Source organism: Mercenaria mercenaria, unplaced genomic scaffold (genome assembly GCF_021730395.1).
Source record: "Mercenaria mercenaria strain notata unplaced genomic scaffold, MADL_Memer_1 contig_3886, whole genome shotgun sequence".
Lineage (NCBI taxonomy): Eukaryota > Metazoa > Mollusca > Bivalvia > Venerida > Veneridae > Mercenaria > Mercenaria mercenaria.
Window position 1 is genome coordinate 59397 of NW_026462069.1, and position 15634 is coordinate 75030.

General features: G+C 32.9%; 1 protein-coding gene across 1 annotated transcript in view; it reads left to right on the forward strand.

Moving 5' to 3' along the window:
- LOC128553492 (proprotein convertase subtilisin/kexin type 6-like) overlaps nt 1–4380 on the forward strand; it is a 29483-nt gene extending 25103 nt beyond the window's left edge. Inside the window, exons 10-12 of the mRNA XM_053534661.1 lie at nt 3210–3316; nt 3540–3654; nt 4138–4380. Of these exons, the coding sequence (XP_053390636.1) occupies nt 3210–3316; nt 3540–3654; nt 4138–4336 (421 nt within the window). The 3' untranslated portion in view covers nt 4337–4380. The remainder of the gene's footprint in view (nt 1–3209; nt 3317–3539; nt 3655–4137) is intronic.
- Nucleotides 4381–15634: the final 11254 nt, after the last annotated feature.

Below are 15634 nucleotides of genomic sequence, written 5' to 3' on the forward strand. Positions count from 1 at the left end.
TACCACATTATTTTTTTTTTTGTTTTTAGAAATATGTAAAAAGAAATTTGAATCATTGTTTTCAATATCATGAAGTCACTATTTTGTTAAAACATTAATACATTCATTCTAACATTTTTCCTTTACTTTTGTCAACCTAGAAATCATCTGAAACATTCTTTACACACTCAATGTTTATTTCTTTCTTTCTTCTTTCATTTTGAACTAATACATGTATATGTTTGATTAAACTGATATCAGTCTCTTAATTATGTTGTTCTTTTATTCGATGGTTTCGATATTGTTGTCAATAATTACATTTTGTATTGATTATGTATTTTTTTTGCAAATCTTCTCTATATATGGATTATGTTCACATCCCTGCTAACATTCATACTCTTATAAAACGTGGGCCTGCCTTTCATGGAAAAAGGTTTTTAATGGATATTTATCTCTTTTAGTGTGATTGTGAAGTGTATTTATGCAATCATTAACGTGAGGAATAAAGCATTTTGATTTCAGAAATACATGCATTATATTTATGAGCGTATCAATAAAATATTCACTGTTGTAAAGCAGCAGTGTACATATCTATAAAGCAAAATGAAATACTCCAGTGCTTTAAGTAAACTTTAGATTTAAACTGATAAAAATGCAAAAAGCTGTCAAGTGAACAATGTTAGGTGTTTGAAGAACACAACTGTAAAGAAAACAAATACTTAATGTCATTTAAAACTTCTAGGAAGATACTACTGAGTGCCATCTGAACGACACTTCAGTGTAAAATGTAACAACACTGAATCCAAGTACAAAGAGACATTTTACAATCATCCAGCTTAAAGATAGTTTTTGCAATAGCAAATAACCTTTTAAAGATGACCTTTAAAAGTAAAAAAAAACAACCAAGCAAAATAATACCTGACTTGCTTTGATTGTGTCAGCTCATTAGATGTATTGAAATGTGACGCTGTCCTCACGTACGTAGCACTAGCTTAAACCCTGTTCTCTTATAGTAAAGTTGAACAGATCAGTTAATGTCTGAATCTAAAATTAGATGAAGTGTTTTAAATATGTCATTTGCACAAAATTTGAGGCAGCAGTGTTACAATTATCACATTCTGCGACTTACGACATTTTCACTTTAATGATACCTACTGTAGCATTTTTCTCTCTTATTGGTTACCTGTATGAATAATGTGTTGCTTTGTAACATATTATTTATAAACTGACAAAAGAAGATCATAAGCTGTACAAAAAAAAATCACTTTATCTATTATGAATGTCGCTAGATTACAATTTGTTTCTGAAAAAAATTGTTTCATGCTATCGAGTTTCTAACTACAGTTTGAACTTTTGATAAAGACAGGTCATGCCTTTATCATAGCCTTTGGTACGTAATTTAACTGATATTCAAACTTAACTAGTTATGATTGATGTATTGTTTCTTTTAGTGTTCCTCTTAATGTTCTGGTATATCCTGGAATATTTCTCCACATAGTACAATTCAGTCCTTGTCTGTACAATTTCAAATATCAAAAATATTTTGTACCTTCTGTCATTCTTGTTAATGTTCCAAAATTGCTACAATAGTCTCCTTTATTTCATATCTATCAACTTATTTATTTCTTATATCTTGATTTGGTATCACTAAAAGATAACAGTTTTGTCAGCCTGGTGAAAGTTTTAAATCTAAAGTTCGTACTTTAAATACCTGCATATTTGCTTTTGTTCGTTAGATTTGGTTAAGAACCTATTTCCAACATAAATTCAGCCATTTACATTGTAATGACGTACAGTTAACCTAACCAGTGTCCTTGGATTCTGTATCTGAACTTCACAGGTCTCTACAAATAAGTACCAAATTCTCCGTATTAAACAGGTGTAAGTCTATTGACTTCAGACACAATGTTTTATTGAACCGTCATGGAGAACAAAAACCAAATCCAGATACCTGACTCATGACCCTATGATTCCTGCCACTGAGCTTACGGGATTGATATACGTTCTTATAACGGTGCTATTTGTAAAATTAAAAAAAGTCATTTTTATAAAACTTGAATGTTACTCACAGGAAGGCTGCATATATCGGCTATGAATGAACAGATTGACATTATTTTGTGTTTTACTGGAATGCCGTCTAAAATTACAGTTAAATGGAGGGTCCAATATATATTTGGCAATTTCTGAAATAACAGAAGAAAACTTACCCCTAACAGTTTAAAGAAATTAGTATGTAACAACTTTGGCTTCAATTTCTTCTTAAAAGCTTTTAAAACGTAATTGTAGTGGTAAAGCATTTTAAAGCGTGTTACGAAAAAAAGGCCACTGTCTGACAAGTAATTAAACATATTGTAATTCTTATAGTACAAAATAAGTAATATTAATTATGTCTTTTTTTAATATTTTCTAAATGATTGATGTAATACAACAAGATTGTTGAAATGTATGTTACGTCATTATTCCTCCTTCAAGTAAGTATTAACTCTAAGTCTTCGAACATTACAGATAACCTACAAAATGTTATTTCATTGATAAGAATTAATTATATCATTTTATTCAGTTTTGGTGGTCTCAGAATGGTATTCATTGTTTGTGACAATGGTGCATTTTATGCAAATTAGCTAAGTACACCAAGTTTTGAGTAAAAGAATATCATTAGAGTAACAAAATAAGATATGACAAATTATCATCTATATGGATGTCATTTTCCAAAAATAAACGGTTGCCGTTCAAAAGAGTTTTTTCATGGGTATATTTTTCATTTTGGAAGAGTTGGCCCTGCCGAACCGTCAAGAACCTATAAAAAATGTCTAGGGTGGAGTGCATGATGGACATTCTTGGCATCCGTACTAGTAAATAAACGTCCTTTCCATAGCTGTCTATGATTCTTTTATAAATCTTTGAATATGTTTGAGAATTTCGACCAAGTAGCAATCAACGATTCTCAAATGTATTAGTTGTTGAAATAACTTTACATTCCGACACATGGCTATTAATTATGATTATGGTGGAAAAATATGTATACTGTCTCCAAAATAGATCTTTTTAGTGGCATGTTCATTATGTAGAAATATTACGGTACATCAAAAAATCTTATGCCGACGGTTTAGTTTGTGACTGTACTATTCTGAGTTATAATTCCAACCTGTTTTGTATGTAGTTGTACTATTAGTTTTTGAAGTACTAGTATCTGCCTAATAATTTTCTTAACTTGCATTTTGTTTGTTCAGTCCGGCTCTTACAATAAGAGATGTACAACATTTACTAGTGAATGCTTCAGACTATGAACGTTTAGCCGAAACAATGCATTTCAAAACTAATGGAGCAAATAGACACTGTAAGTATATAATATCAGTATATCCTATAGTACGTCTTTACATGCTTAATACCTTTGAAACGTACCACTTATACACTTATACTTGTAGATATATACAAACATTGTTGAATGTATATCTGCAATAACAAAATCTAAATCTAAACAAAATCTAAAATCCTACATTACATTATGAATATTATGAATATGATAATTTTGTGCATGCTTGTTCTTTCTGTACTTTAAGTTCACAGCATCTTCGGGTATGGTATTTTAAATGCTGACAAGTTTGTCATGCTGGCTCAAAAATATGTGCCGGTGCCGAATTTGCAGTCATGGACCATAAAGAGATACAAAGTCAGGTATAATTCAAGTGTTATTATCGTTGAGAGATGAATACTTACCAATATCATTTGTTTGCTTTAGGCAAAATACAAATTAATTTCCACTAAATAGTTTAGGTGAACATTAGTGCGTGTAAAATTACACTTGAAAATCAAATCCCATAATTCTTTTTTGTGGGAATAGACTCAGCTGTACATGGTGCCGGAAGTCTCAAAAATAATTCAGCATGGATATATGGTAATGCCATGTTTACTTAAAACAATGCGCGAACTCCGAATCCTAAGTACTTCATTTCAAATGTTAAGATCATAATTATGCCGTGTTTGTCGAAATAATATTCGAAACTGTTGTTTGCCTCATTTAATGTTAATGTTAATGAATATTCATAATTAATCGACCAGAGATATGTTATTTTGTAACAAAAAATTAATGAATATATATCTATATATCAAATTATGTTTTCTGAATTAGAATAAAACAGTGTATACCTTTTGTTGTAGGACCTCTAGATTCTATACACAGATTTATGAATTCTGCTATAGTTGTCAGGTAATACGTGATCACTCATGCTTAATATTTGTTGAACATGTTACAACTACGATCAATTTCACAACAACTGCCGGCCGCATGAAAACTGAAATAATATCACCGAGTACAACTCGTTCGACATTAATGGATTTGAAAATCAAGAAGGTATGATAGACTAATAAGAAACTGCGTTTGATCTGGGATGTTGTATTTAGCTCGATATGACTGTGCTAGGCCTGGATCACACGAAGCGTGCGAGATCAAGCTACTGAAATAGGTCCTACAAATATACAACTTTAAGCTATTAACTACAATAGAAAGTAAGATACAGTCAAAGTTCGTTCTCTCGTATCTGGATAATTCAGACATGGCCTTTGCTCGAACTCATCTTCAGGTCCTGGCAAAATCCCTGTATAATAAGTTGTTCGATGACTCGCACTGTTGATAACTCACACAAATTTTGCAGGCCCACTCGAGTTCAAGCGAACAAAGTGTAACTGTATATTCGGCACAGGTTTGTCAATGACCACTGCTTATATGTCTTACGCATTACACTATTTCAGTGATTTTTTCTCCATAAAACTATTTTACAGAACATATCCTTAAGGACAAGCTTGTCTTCTACATAGATTTGTTTTTGAATACAATTACTCCATGCCATGTCCTTGTATAAAATCACAGAATTTGGATAAAATGTCGTTTTCTACCACATTTATTTAGGTAATATAGAAAATATTTAAGTAGTTTGCGTAGTCAATTACCACAAATTATTTTGTCCATATGTCCAGCTTATTTTAAAAAAGCTCATTTTCTGATTTTGGTAAAATACACCTCAGAAAAACAGAAATAGCAGTTTTATGCTAGAAAATGTGACAAACAACAATAATTCTTATCTTACTGTTATAACGTGTATTGTTTTGGCTGTATATATTTTATTCTGTGTCTTTATGACCTCATAATACAAAAATTGTGCCTGACATCGAATGTTATGCATATTTTCCTCGATCTTACAGTTAGGCACTTTTGCATGTGATGTCATATATTGCTATTCCGAACAGAAATAACTTGCGCATATAAAGCTCTTTCAATCTAAGACTGCTTTGTTGTCTTGTATATTACACATTCTTTCATGTTACTGACTTCAGAACAATACAAAATCACACGGCGCTAAAATGCATGAATGCTTTGGATGTGATAATGAATTCGACTTGAATAACTATAGAGTGCCGGTGTAGCGTGATTATCACACGGTCGTGACCAGGTCCACGGTTTATATATGTTTTTCAAAACCTGCCCAAATGCTTATTCTTTGCCCAATATTTGCAAAATTTTGCATATTAAATTCTCAAAGATAGCTTTTGTAACTTACATAATTTAATTTTGATTTTATATTCCTGAAATTTAAATGTATTGATTTGAATATGCCCAATTTGACGTATTTTACCGGCTTTTATGGTGCTTCAGAAAAAACTTGCAGAACACAGTAACTTATCTTTTTCACGAATCAGATTGTCTTAAAACTTGCTAGAGGTGTTAAATATTGTGCATGGGACTGTTGTTTGTGAATAGCTACTCAAAATAATAAGATTTACACGCTCTGAAAATGACCTTTTTGTCTAAAAATCTACAAAAAACATGGCCGCGGTGTGCAAATAATGAGTTGGTTATTTCAAAACTGTCCTATTATTCTTCAGTAAAACTTCTTGTTAATTTAAGACTCTAATAACTTGCTTGACATACCCATAGGCAAATATCTGTTTATCGGTGTAATTACACCTTTGGAGAAAAGCGTGATTCGCACGTTTTAATTTCATCATTCGCCGCCTGAAGAGACAAGATGGCGGAGCTTGCGAAATCGAAAGTAAGTAGATCTGCACTTTTGAAATAAAATGTTGTAGATTCTAGATCTTTCTGATTGACAGTCACTTGTTTATCTTATTTATCTTTTTCCATATATAATATGGATCTAGTAGATTACATACAACCAGTTTAAAATAATCACCTAGTGTGCGGATGCTCTTAAGACTTCTTGAAGTTCTTCAGCCAAAGCCTGGCCAGAGTGACATAATTTTACAATATGGATCTACAAAGCAGCTGTAATTGTGATTTATTAGCTGTTTTCAACTACTGAAATTCGAAAAAAGTGATCCGTAATTAGATGTTCAGTTGGAATGTAATCCAAAAATTTAAAACGGGATCCATATCATATGGAACAATGGAGATACTGAGATATTTTTATGTGATATACTGTATGGGCAATGTCCCCACTTGTGTTAACTTAAACACTCGAAAGACCAAAATATTGGAAGCAGTTTCTGATAAATTTTCATCGCTGCTGACCCTTTAAATTCTATAGGTTTAAATGCTGATTGTGTCACAATTTTGAAATTAATTTAAAAAAAAACATATATTTATCAAAAGAGGATTCGGTTAAAGGTAAATTTTATCTAACGTCACTTTGTGAAACAATAAACATAAGCTCTGTAGAGCTTTCGAACGACCCTTTTTTAAGAACAGTTAAAGCCAATTATACCTTACCCCCAGCAATTTGCGAGTATATACCATTTACAACTGGACCTACTGAGGCAATCGTGATAAAGTGCCTTACCCAAGGTCACACCGCAATGGGAGTTGCCAGGAATCAAACCTGGGGCCTTCACCTCTGTAGGACAGCATAATAGCCCTATCAACCAATGCGTCCGCACGAGTTCCTCATTAGTTTATGTTAAATTATGTAGTATGTAAGTTGTTGGCTCAGCTCAATCCAGGGGTCATGGGTTCGAGCCCCAGTGGGGTCAGGACTTCTCATATGACACTAGTACTGGTTATTCCAAGAAGCAGACTCGAGAGTGGTTCCAGTAAGCTTAAACTCTGTACATTTAAAGCAAAATACTCTTTTTTCATTACCAACATCTTACTCTCACCAATATTTCACATCTTGTGATGGAACCCTCTTCACAAAAATATAGTGAAAAAATCCAAAATTTTAATGTAGAACACTACAATTTCAAAACTCCATTAGTTTTTTAAAGTCCTTACATTTTTGTAAGATCTTTATCCTTTCAGCTGTGAAGACAGAGTATGTTTTTTTGTTTAACAGATCAACTTTCTCAGACATTTGATGAATGTCTATACACCCAAAAATGTCCCCTTTGCAACTTTTTAGTTGTTAAGTGTCAGATTTCTTTTATTGTTTTAAAAATAAAATCAGATTATACTTTTTTTTATTTGTGCCGTGCCATGAGAAAACCAACATAGTTGGATTGCGACCAGCATGGATCCAGACCAGCCTGCGCATCTGCACAGTCTGGTCAGGATCCATGCTGTTCGCTAACAGTTTCTCTAATTCCAATAGGCTTTAAAAGCGAACAGCATGCTGGTCACAAACCCACTATGTTGGTTTTCTCGTGGCACGGCTCATTTTCCTTGAAAGGGAGTTACAGTTGATAAAAAAGCAGCTTTTTAACTTGACATATTAAGGACTGTTCAACATTCACAAAGCCAAAAGTGATGTCCCCTGTGCACCCTTTTTTGACATTCATTTAATATATCATTATATAAGAAACTCTGGACAATTTAGAATTCATTGTTTGCATTTTTTCAGAAGTAACCAGTTTTCAAGTTAAAAGTGGAAACATCAATTTTTTTGCTTCACAAGTGCTTACGTTTACCCACATTGTGTAAATGTTCACAAGTGAATACTGTGTAGTTGAAAAAAAATTTACTTACTATGAACATATTCTATGAATATATATTTTGCTGCAGTTTGTCCCCTGTGCATCTTCTTAGTAACATAATAAAGTATGTATGAATTTTACTGTCACATTTTACCATGCATGGCATTTTGTCATTTTCTACTCTCTGTAGGCAATGCATGTAGAATAAATGATTTCAATGTGTTGGTTATTTTTAAAGTCACTTATTTTTCATTTAAAGGAACACATGCTGTTGAATAAGCATTGTGTTTCTTGTGAAAACAAATTTATGAACAGTAAACTAATAATGAATGAATATTATACTGATTTTCAGTATGTGTCCCCTGTGCATCTGCAATATAACTAAGTTTTGAGTTGAAAATTTTAGAAATTAAGATTACTGGACATTCTTGAAATTTGGCATGTTTTAAACATTCAAAATTTGAGGAAAAAATAGGTTTTATAATGATATGTTAATTTATTTTCATTAAGCAACAAATTTTCTAGGCAAAGTTTTATTTTCATGTCAGATTTGTGCAGAAAGGCTGATTTTAAAAACCAATCTCCACAAACATTTAATTGAATAAGTTTCAAACCATACACATTACACCTATTACTTATCATATATGTTGAAAATATAACTGTTAATATATTTCCTTATCATAAAACACTGCAACATTTATCACCCATCATACTGCAATTGAAATTCACTGAACTTTCAAATTAAAGGCTGAACTATTTTCTGATAGGTTTTTCCAAAGAAGTATAAAATATTTTTATAGCTCTTTGGTTTTTCTCAACACTTTCCCAAAGTTATTTCCTTGAAATTTGAAGTATTTGCTATCATATAAAATAGGTGACCACCACAAGAAATAGGTTTTCAACTCTATGTCCCACTTTTTCTTCATTATTTTGAAAACCACCCAAATATACAACAATCTGAACGTCCAGTTATTTTGACTAAGTTGGAATAGGTAAAGGTAAAGGTAATTTTTATTTACCTTTGCTTTGTGAAAAGGTTAACATAAGCTCGGCAGAGCTTTTTAGCAACCCTTTTCAGGGAAAAGTTAAATACACAGAGCTAACTTAATTCTGTTTCACTGTTACAGTAAATAATAATTAAAGACACTGATTCTGGTGTGCCTGGTATGTGGCCTATGGGATGATAAGGTCTGGTATTGGAGGTAAGGGCCAATACACAAGTCTGGACCATTGATAGACTTGCTTCTGTTTATCATAATAAGCTACTGTGCAGTAAATAAATTGCAGGTGATATTTCTCACCTTTATAGCAAATCAGTTCTCACCTTTATAAGGAGTTTAGAAAGCTTGATTGAATTAGGGCTAAATACACAAAGTGATAGGATAAAACAGTGTTTTATCATATTTTGATTTACATCTCATCATTGCTGTTTTTATTTTTATCAAAAATGTAAAAAATGCATTCAGGCACTTAGCTTTTAGAAATAATAAATTATGTGTATTTTGAACAATGATATATCTTTATTGCTGGATTTTATTATACATAAAAGAAACGTTATTTAGACAACACTAGGGGAATTATGCATTTTTAATATATAAAATCCTTCTGTCCATATCCCTTTTTATCTTTTGATAAAAAGATCATAATCATTGAATAAACAAACTTGTAATTTCTCTTAAATAATTATGTTATTGTTAAGGAGTGTCAGAGAATTGCTTCCCTATAAGAGTTATAATTTAACTGGCCAGGACATTAATTACTCAACATGACTGAGCAATCAATATTAGTATATTATCAGTTAAAATAATTTTGTGTACATTCTGAAAAGAAAAAAGAAAAAAAATAGCAATGCAAAACACAGGAAATAACCAATTTATCTGTAGGCAATAAAATTTATGATTCTCTGACAATAATAAGGCTACATGTCAAGTCTACAGGGGTTTTATGGACCCTTATCAGACTGGACCAGACAGGATCTTGTATATTGGGGATTAAAAAGTCTGGTATTTGAGGGGTGGGTGGGGGGAGGGGTCACTTATATAGGAGATTTTCTTTGTCTTTTAATAACAATTCATTAAACCCAGAGGAAAAATCTCATTACAGCAAGTTTTGTACATAATATAATGTAAACATATATTGAAAAATCTGTAAATTATGCCTCTAGTGCGACTCAAACCCACATTGATGAGGGGCAAGTGATTTGAAGCCAGAGACCTTAACTACTTGGCCACACTCACAGTGCCCCCTCACACCAAAAGAAGGTGAAAGATTGAACTATACCATGCTACTATCTTAATAACAATTTGTGCCTCATTATTCTTTTAAGATAACAAAATATGTAAAAGTAACTTTAAGTCTATGGTTATCTTCAAACAGGTTCAGATCTCTTAAACACTAATAAAACTTTTTTATGCAGTTTAAGTCCCTTCACTTTTAGACTTCTGATAGCAAGTGTAATTATACTTAATTCTGTAACTGAAATGATATTGAATTGTGATTGCAAATTGGAAAATATGATGAACATGATGAATTTCTTTCTATTTTGTCTCTTGGAACCCTCATTTTATTATTCTGCACAATCATGTGCATGTCTAAGTAACTATACTAAATTAAAAAATAGATTTATAAAATAAACACATTTAAGAAAGATATGCAAAACTCCTTGCAAAACTATTTGGTGGTATATTGAAATTAAAAAGCAGAATGGTCTGTGTTAACAGGTAAATTCCCTCTCTTCTTACTTATTCAAATTCCCTGTCTTCTTTCTTATTCTATATACATGTCAAATTTCACTGGTATTTTTTTTTCAAATATTATTAAAAATGTTCTTACATTAAATGCATTTTTAGCCCACCATCATCAGATGGTGGGCTATTCAAATCACTCTGCGTCCGTGGTCCGGCGTCCTTCCGTCCGTCCGTCCGTCCGTCCTTCCGTTAACAATTTCTCGTTATCGCATCTCCTCAGAAACTACCAGGGGATTTTGACCAAACTTTGTCAGAATGATGTATTGGTACCCTAGTTGTGTCCCCTGAAATCAGACTGGTTCAACAATTTTTAGTAATGTTACGGCCCTTTGTTTATTTCTATAATTTACATAGATTTATATAGGGAAAAACTTTAAAAATTTCTTGTCCAAAACCACAGAGCCTAGGCTTTGATATTTGGTATGAAGCATCATCTAGTGGTCCTCTACCAAGAAGATTCAAATTATTTCCCATGGGTCTAATATGGCCCCGCCCCTGGGGTCACATGGTTTATATAGACTTATATAGGGAAAAACTTTGAAAAACCTCCTGTCCAAAACCACAGGGCCTAGGGCTTTGATATTTTGTATGTGACATCATGTAGTGGTCTTCTACTAAGGTTGTTCAAATTATCCCCCTAGGGTCAAATATGGCCCCGCCATGGGGGTCACATGGTATACATAGACTTATATAGGGAAAAACTTTGAAAATCTTCTTGTCCAAACCACAAAGCCTAGGGCTTTGATATTTGTAATGTAGCACCATCTAGTGGTTCTCTACCAAGTTTGTTAAAATTATCCCCCTAGGGTCAAATATGGCCCCGCCCTGGGGGTCACATGGTTCATATAGACATATATAGGGATAGCTTTTAAAAACTTCTTGTCAATAACCTACAACATTCAAATTTGGACCACATGTATGGTTTTGAGTGGCAAGATGAACCTTGACAAGAGTTGACCTTGATTTTGACCTAGTGACCTACTTTCACATTTCTGTAGCTACAACCTTCAAATTTGGACCACATGCATAGTTTTGTGCACTGAAAAATACTTTGACCTTGACATTGACCTAGTGACCTACTTTCACATTTTTGAAGGTACAGGCTTCCAATTTGGACTACATGCATAGTTTCGTGTTCCGAAATGAAATTTGACCTTGATTTTGACCCAGTGACCTACTTTCACATTTCTCAAGCTACAGCCTTCAAATTTGGACCACATGCATTGTTTTATGTACCGAAACAAACTTTGACCTTTACATTGACCTAGTGACCTACTTTCACATTTTTGAAGGTACAGGCTTCAAATTTGGACCACATGCATAGTTCTGTATTCCGAAATACAATTTGGCCTTGATTTTGACCTAGTAACCTACTTTCACATTTCTCAAGCTACAGCCTTCAAATTTGGACCACATGCATGGTTTTGTGTACCGAAACAAACTTTGACCTTTACATTGACCTAGTGACCTACTTTCACATTTTTGAAGGTACAGGCTTCAAATTTGGACCACATGCATAGTTCTGTATTTCAAAACAAAATTTGACCTTGATTTTGACCTAGTGACCTACTTTCACATTTCTCAAGCTACAGCCTTCAAATTTGGACCACTTGCATAGTTTTGTGTACCGAAATGAACTTTGACCTTAAGATTGACCTAGTGACCTACTTTCACAATTCTGTAGCTACAGGCTTCAAATTTAGACCACATGCATAGGATTGTGTACCAAAACAAACATTGACCTTGACATTGACCTAGTGACCTACTTTCACATTTTTGAAGATACATGTTTCAAATTTGGACCACATGCATAGATTTGTGTTGTGAAGTGAAATTTGACCTTGATTTTGACCTAGTGACCTACTTTCACATTTCTCAAGCTACAGCCTTCAAATTTGGACCACTTGCATAGTTTTGTGTACCGAAATAAACTTTGACCTTAAGATTGACCTAGTGACCTACTTTCAAATTTCTCAAACTACAGCCTTCAAACTTGATGCACATGCATAGTTTTATGTACAAAGAACTTTGTCCTTGAAATTGATCTAGTGACCTACTTTCACATTTCTCAAGCTACATCTTTCTAATTTGGACCACATGCACAGTGTTGTGTACGGAAATGAAATTTGACCTTGAGCTAGTCAGTAAGTCTTGAAATTTGGAACACTCAAAAATGGCACATTGGTGGGCGCCAAGATCACTCTGTGATCTCTTGTAAGCTCATCTGAGCATGAACACATGGGTGCCGGAGGGCATGGTCACTTTTCCTGATATGTATATATATATATGAAACTGCTGTTCCAGTTTTGAAATAATTTCACACAAATGGGCCTTTTGTGACCTTCTATAAAGACTGTACAAATTATTTTTTTGTTATAAACATGGGTGTCAGGGGTAATTGTCACTTTTTCCATATTTGTAATACTGGAAACTTTAAAAATGTTCTGGTGAGAAACAGCAGGGCCAATTTTAAGACAAATTTACATTAACTGTCTACCATTATTGTTCAGCTTATTCCTTTTCATTCAGAAATCATGGGGGTGTCATAACCTAATATTCACCAGTCCTAAGTATTACATTTTCTACATTAACATTTTCTTCAGAAGGGCTCTCATGTTATTACTGACGCATTTTTATTAAATGAAGCATGTGTTCCAGATCATTTTACCTTGGAGTTTTAATGTATATATAGTTACTACAAAATTAATGCCAACTAAAAAAATCTTTCATCATTATACAGTATGTTATCTATGGTGAAACTTTATATAACTAAGAAAATGACCATTGATACTTTCCCATTTATTGATATTGAGTTAAATTAATATTAACTAGAAAATAGTATATTCCAAAGAAGTGGTGACTTCTTTTTCATAAAATAAAATTGTTGCCTGCATTTCAGATATTTTCTCATAGCTGATCCCTCCACAGTAACAAACCTATATTATCTACACATATAAATGCATATTTCAGATTGGTACTTGAAAGTCAATGGTTGATCATGAATACCATCTTTTATTTAATGGAGAAAGAAACCAATATTTGCAGCTGGACAGGCTGTCACCACAGTTCAATGATTTAGGTAAGGATGAACATTCTTACAGATCTATATATGAACATGGTGAATGGTTCTTTATAAAAGTATTTGTAATTTATACTAGATAAGTTACAAATCTCATAGACTAGCCACTAGACTGATAATTAAGAATTTGTCCAAAAAATTCAACCTTTGTCATTTTTCTTACTTTGATGTAAAAGTGTCAGATGCCAGTCTAATTTAGTGATTTCATAGACTAGCCACAAGACTGATAATTAAGAATTTGTCCAAAAAATTCAACCTTTGTCATTTTTCTTACTTTGATGTAATAGTGTCAGATGCCAGTCTAATTTAGTGATTTCATAGACTAGCCACTAGACTGATAATTAAGAATTTGTCCAAAAAATTCAACCTTTGTCATTTTTGAGTCGGCTAAACGCTGTCAAGCATTTGACGAGTCCTTGCTATCGCACGATTTCTCATTCTTAAATGGCCTCACAACACAGCGAAGTGATGTAGTTCCCTTAGATTGTCTCTAATTTCAAAGAGTTCATTGATCGAATGAAGTTCATTTATATCAATCCTATTTGCCATGACCAGTATACGATGTAATCTGTCATATTTATGACTTGTAATTGTGCAATACTCGAATAAAGCCACGTATTTTCTTCCGAGGTAACTCATTAAGCATAAACACGCATAACGATTCTGCGGGATTTGGTAATACATTTGCGCATATGATTATGGTGACGAATATTATGCCCTTTTGTCACAAAATAGCAAATATGATGTTCACAAATTCAAATAAAAACTGCATATTAACTTTTTAGCCAAATTATCCATTTGTTACCCTGTCCGTTTAAAAAAATAATCTTTAAAATCATTGCGTAAATAACAAATTTATTGCGCTGTGCATTTTATGAATTGCGCAGACTTACAAAGCTTGCGTAACATCCAGCGAAAGATAAAATATAGTTCCAGAACATACTGCTAGTATTTTATTGAGTGGGTATCTCTGAAAGCATTTGAATGTCTCTTATCAAAGAGTTTACCACATCGATGAAATTGAATTATGACAGCTTCATTTTAAATGACCCGAATAAGATATGTGCAGTACGTTAATTCTTCCGCGAGACTTCGCGGATAAATTCTAACTACATTCTGGACACTTGTCGGCGAACACGCGTGACCTGTTTATAACAACGCTTCTACGACTTTGCGTGGGTTGAATTTTGCAGTCAGTAAACAGATAAATTATCGGAAGAAGAAGCTCTTACTGGTTTGTTTAGGTACTACTGATATTAAAAATGATTTTATTTCTGATTATTCGAGAAATAAACAAATCGGCGAAATATTAAATTGTATTTTCTTGTAGTTTTTGAAATCGAAAGTAGATCGTCTATGTTTGGCTGCTTTTACGAAACGAAATAACGTTTTTATGAAAAGATTTAAATAAGAGGTAATTTAAAACCGTAAACTTCAATGTCAGATACTGCCAATTGCTGCTAAATGTCTTCGTATCATCACAATTTGTAAAATATATTTTTGAAACTGGAGAAAAGTGTAATCGTATCCGGATATAATATTTTTGGTAAATATCGAGCTGTGTTATGAAATTTTAACATTCAAGTAACATACATGATAAATATTATTGTAACAGAAATGATTCTAGAATTTATTTTTATTACACCTACAATAATCTATATCAGACTCATATTCTAGTCCTGAGGCATGATCTGAAAGTAAAAAGATGAAGTGACAGTCATACTTTGGATATTGTAATACTAGAAAGAATCTAGGTAATATTTAGAAATTGAAACAGAAGATTTTCAGTTAAAGTCGCACCAAAGGCTGTATCAAGGGTCTACATATTCAAACATTTCTTGTGGTAATACCTCAAACCCTTCTTGCAGGAGGGGGTATCCTCCCACACCCTTCCCCCATATTGCCACTTTACAGTTTGATACATTTGCCCTTTTACCACCTGCCGCAATGTCCATTTCAAAATCTG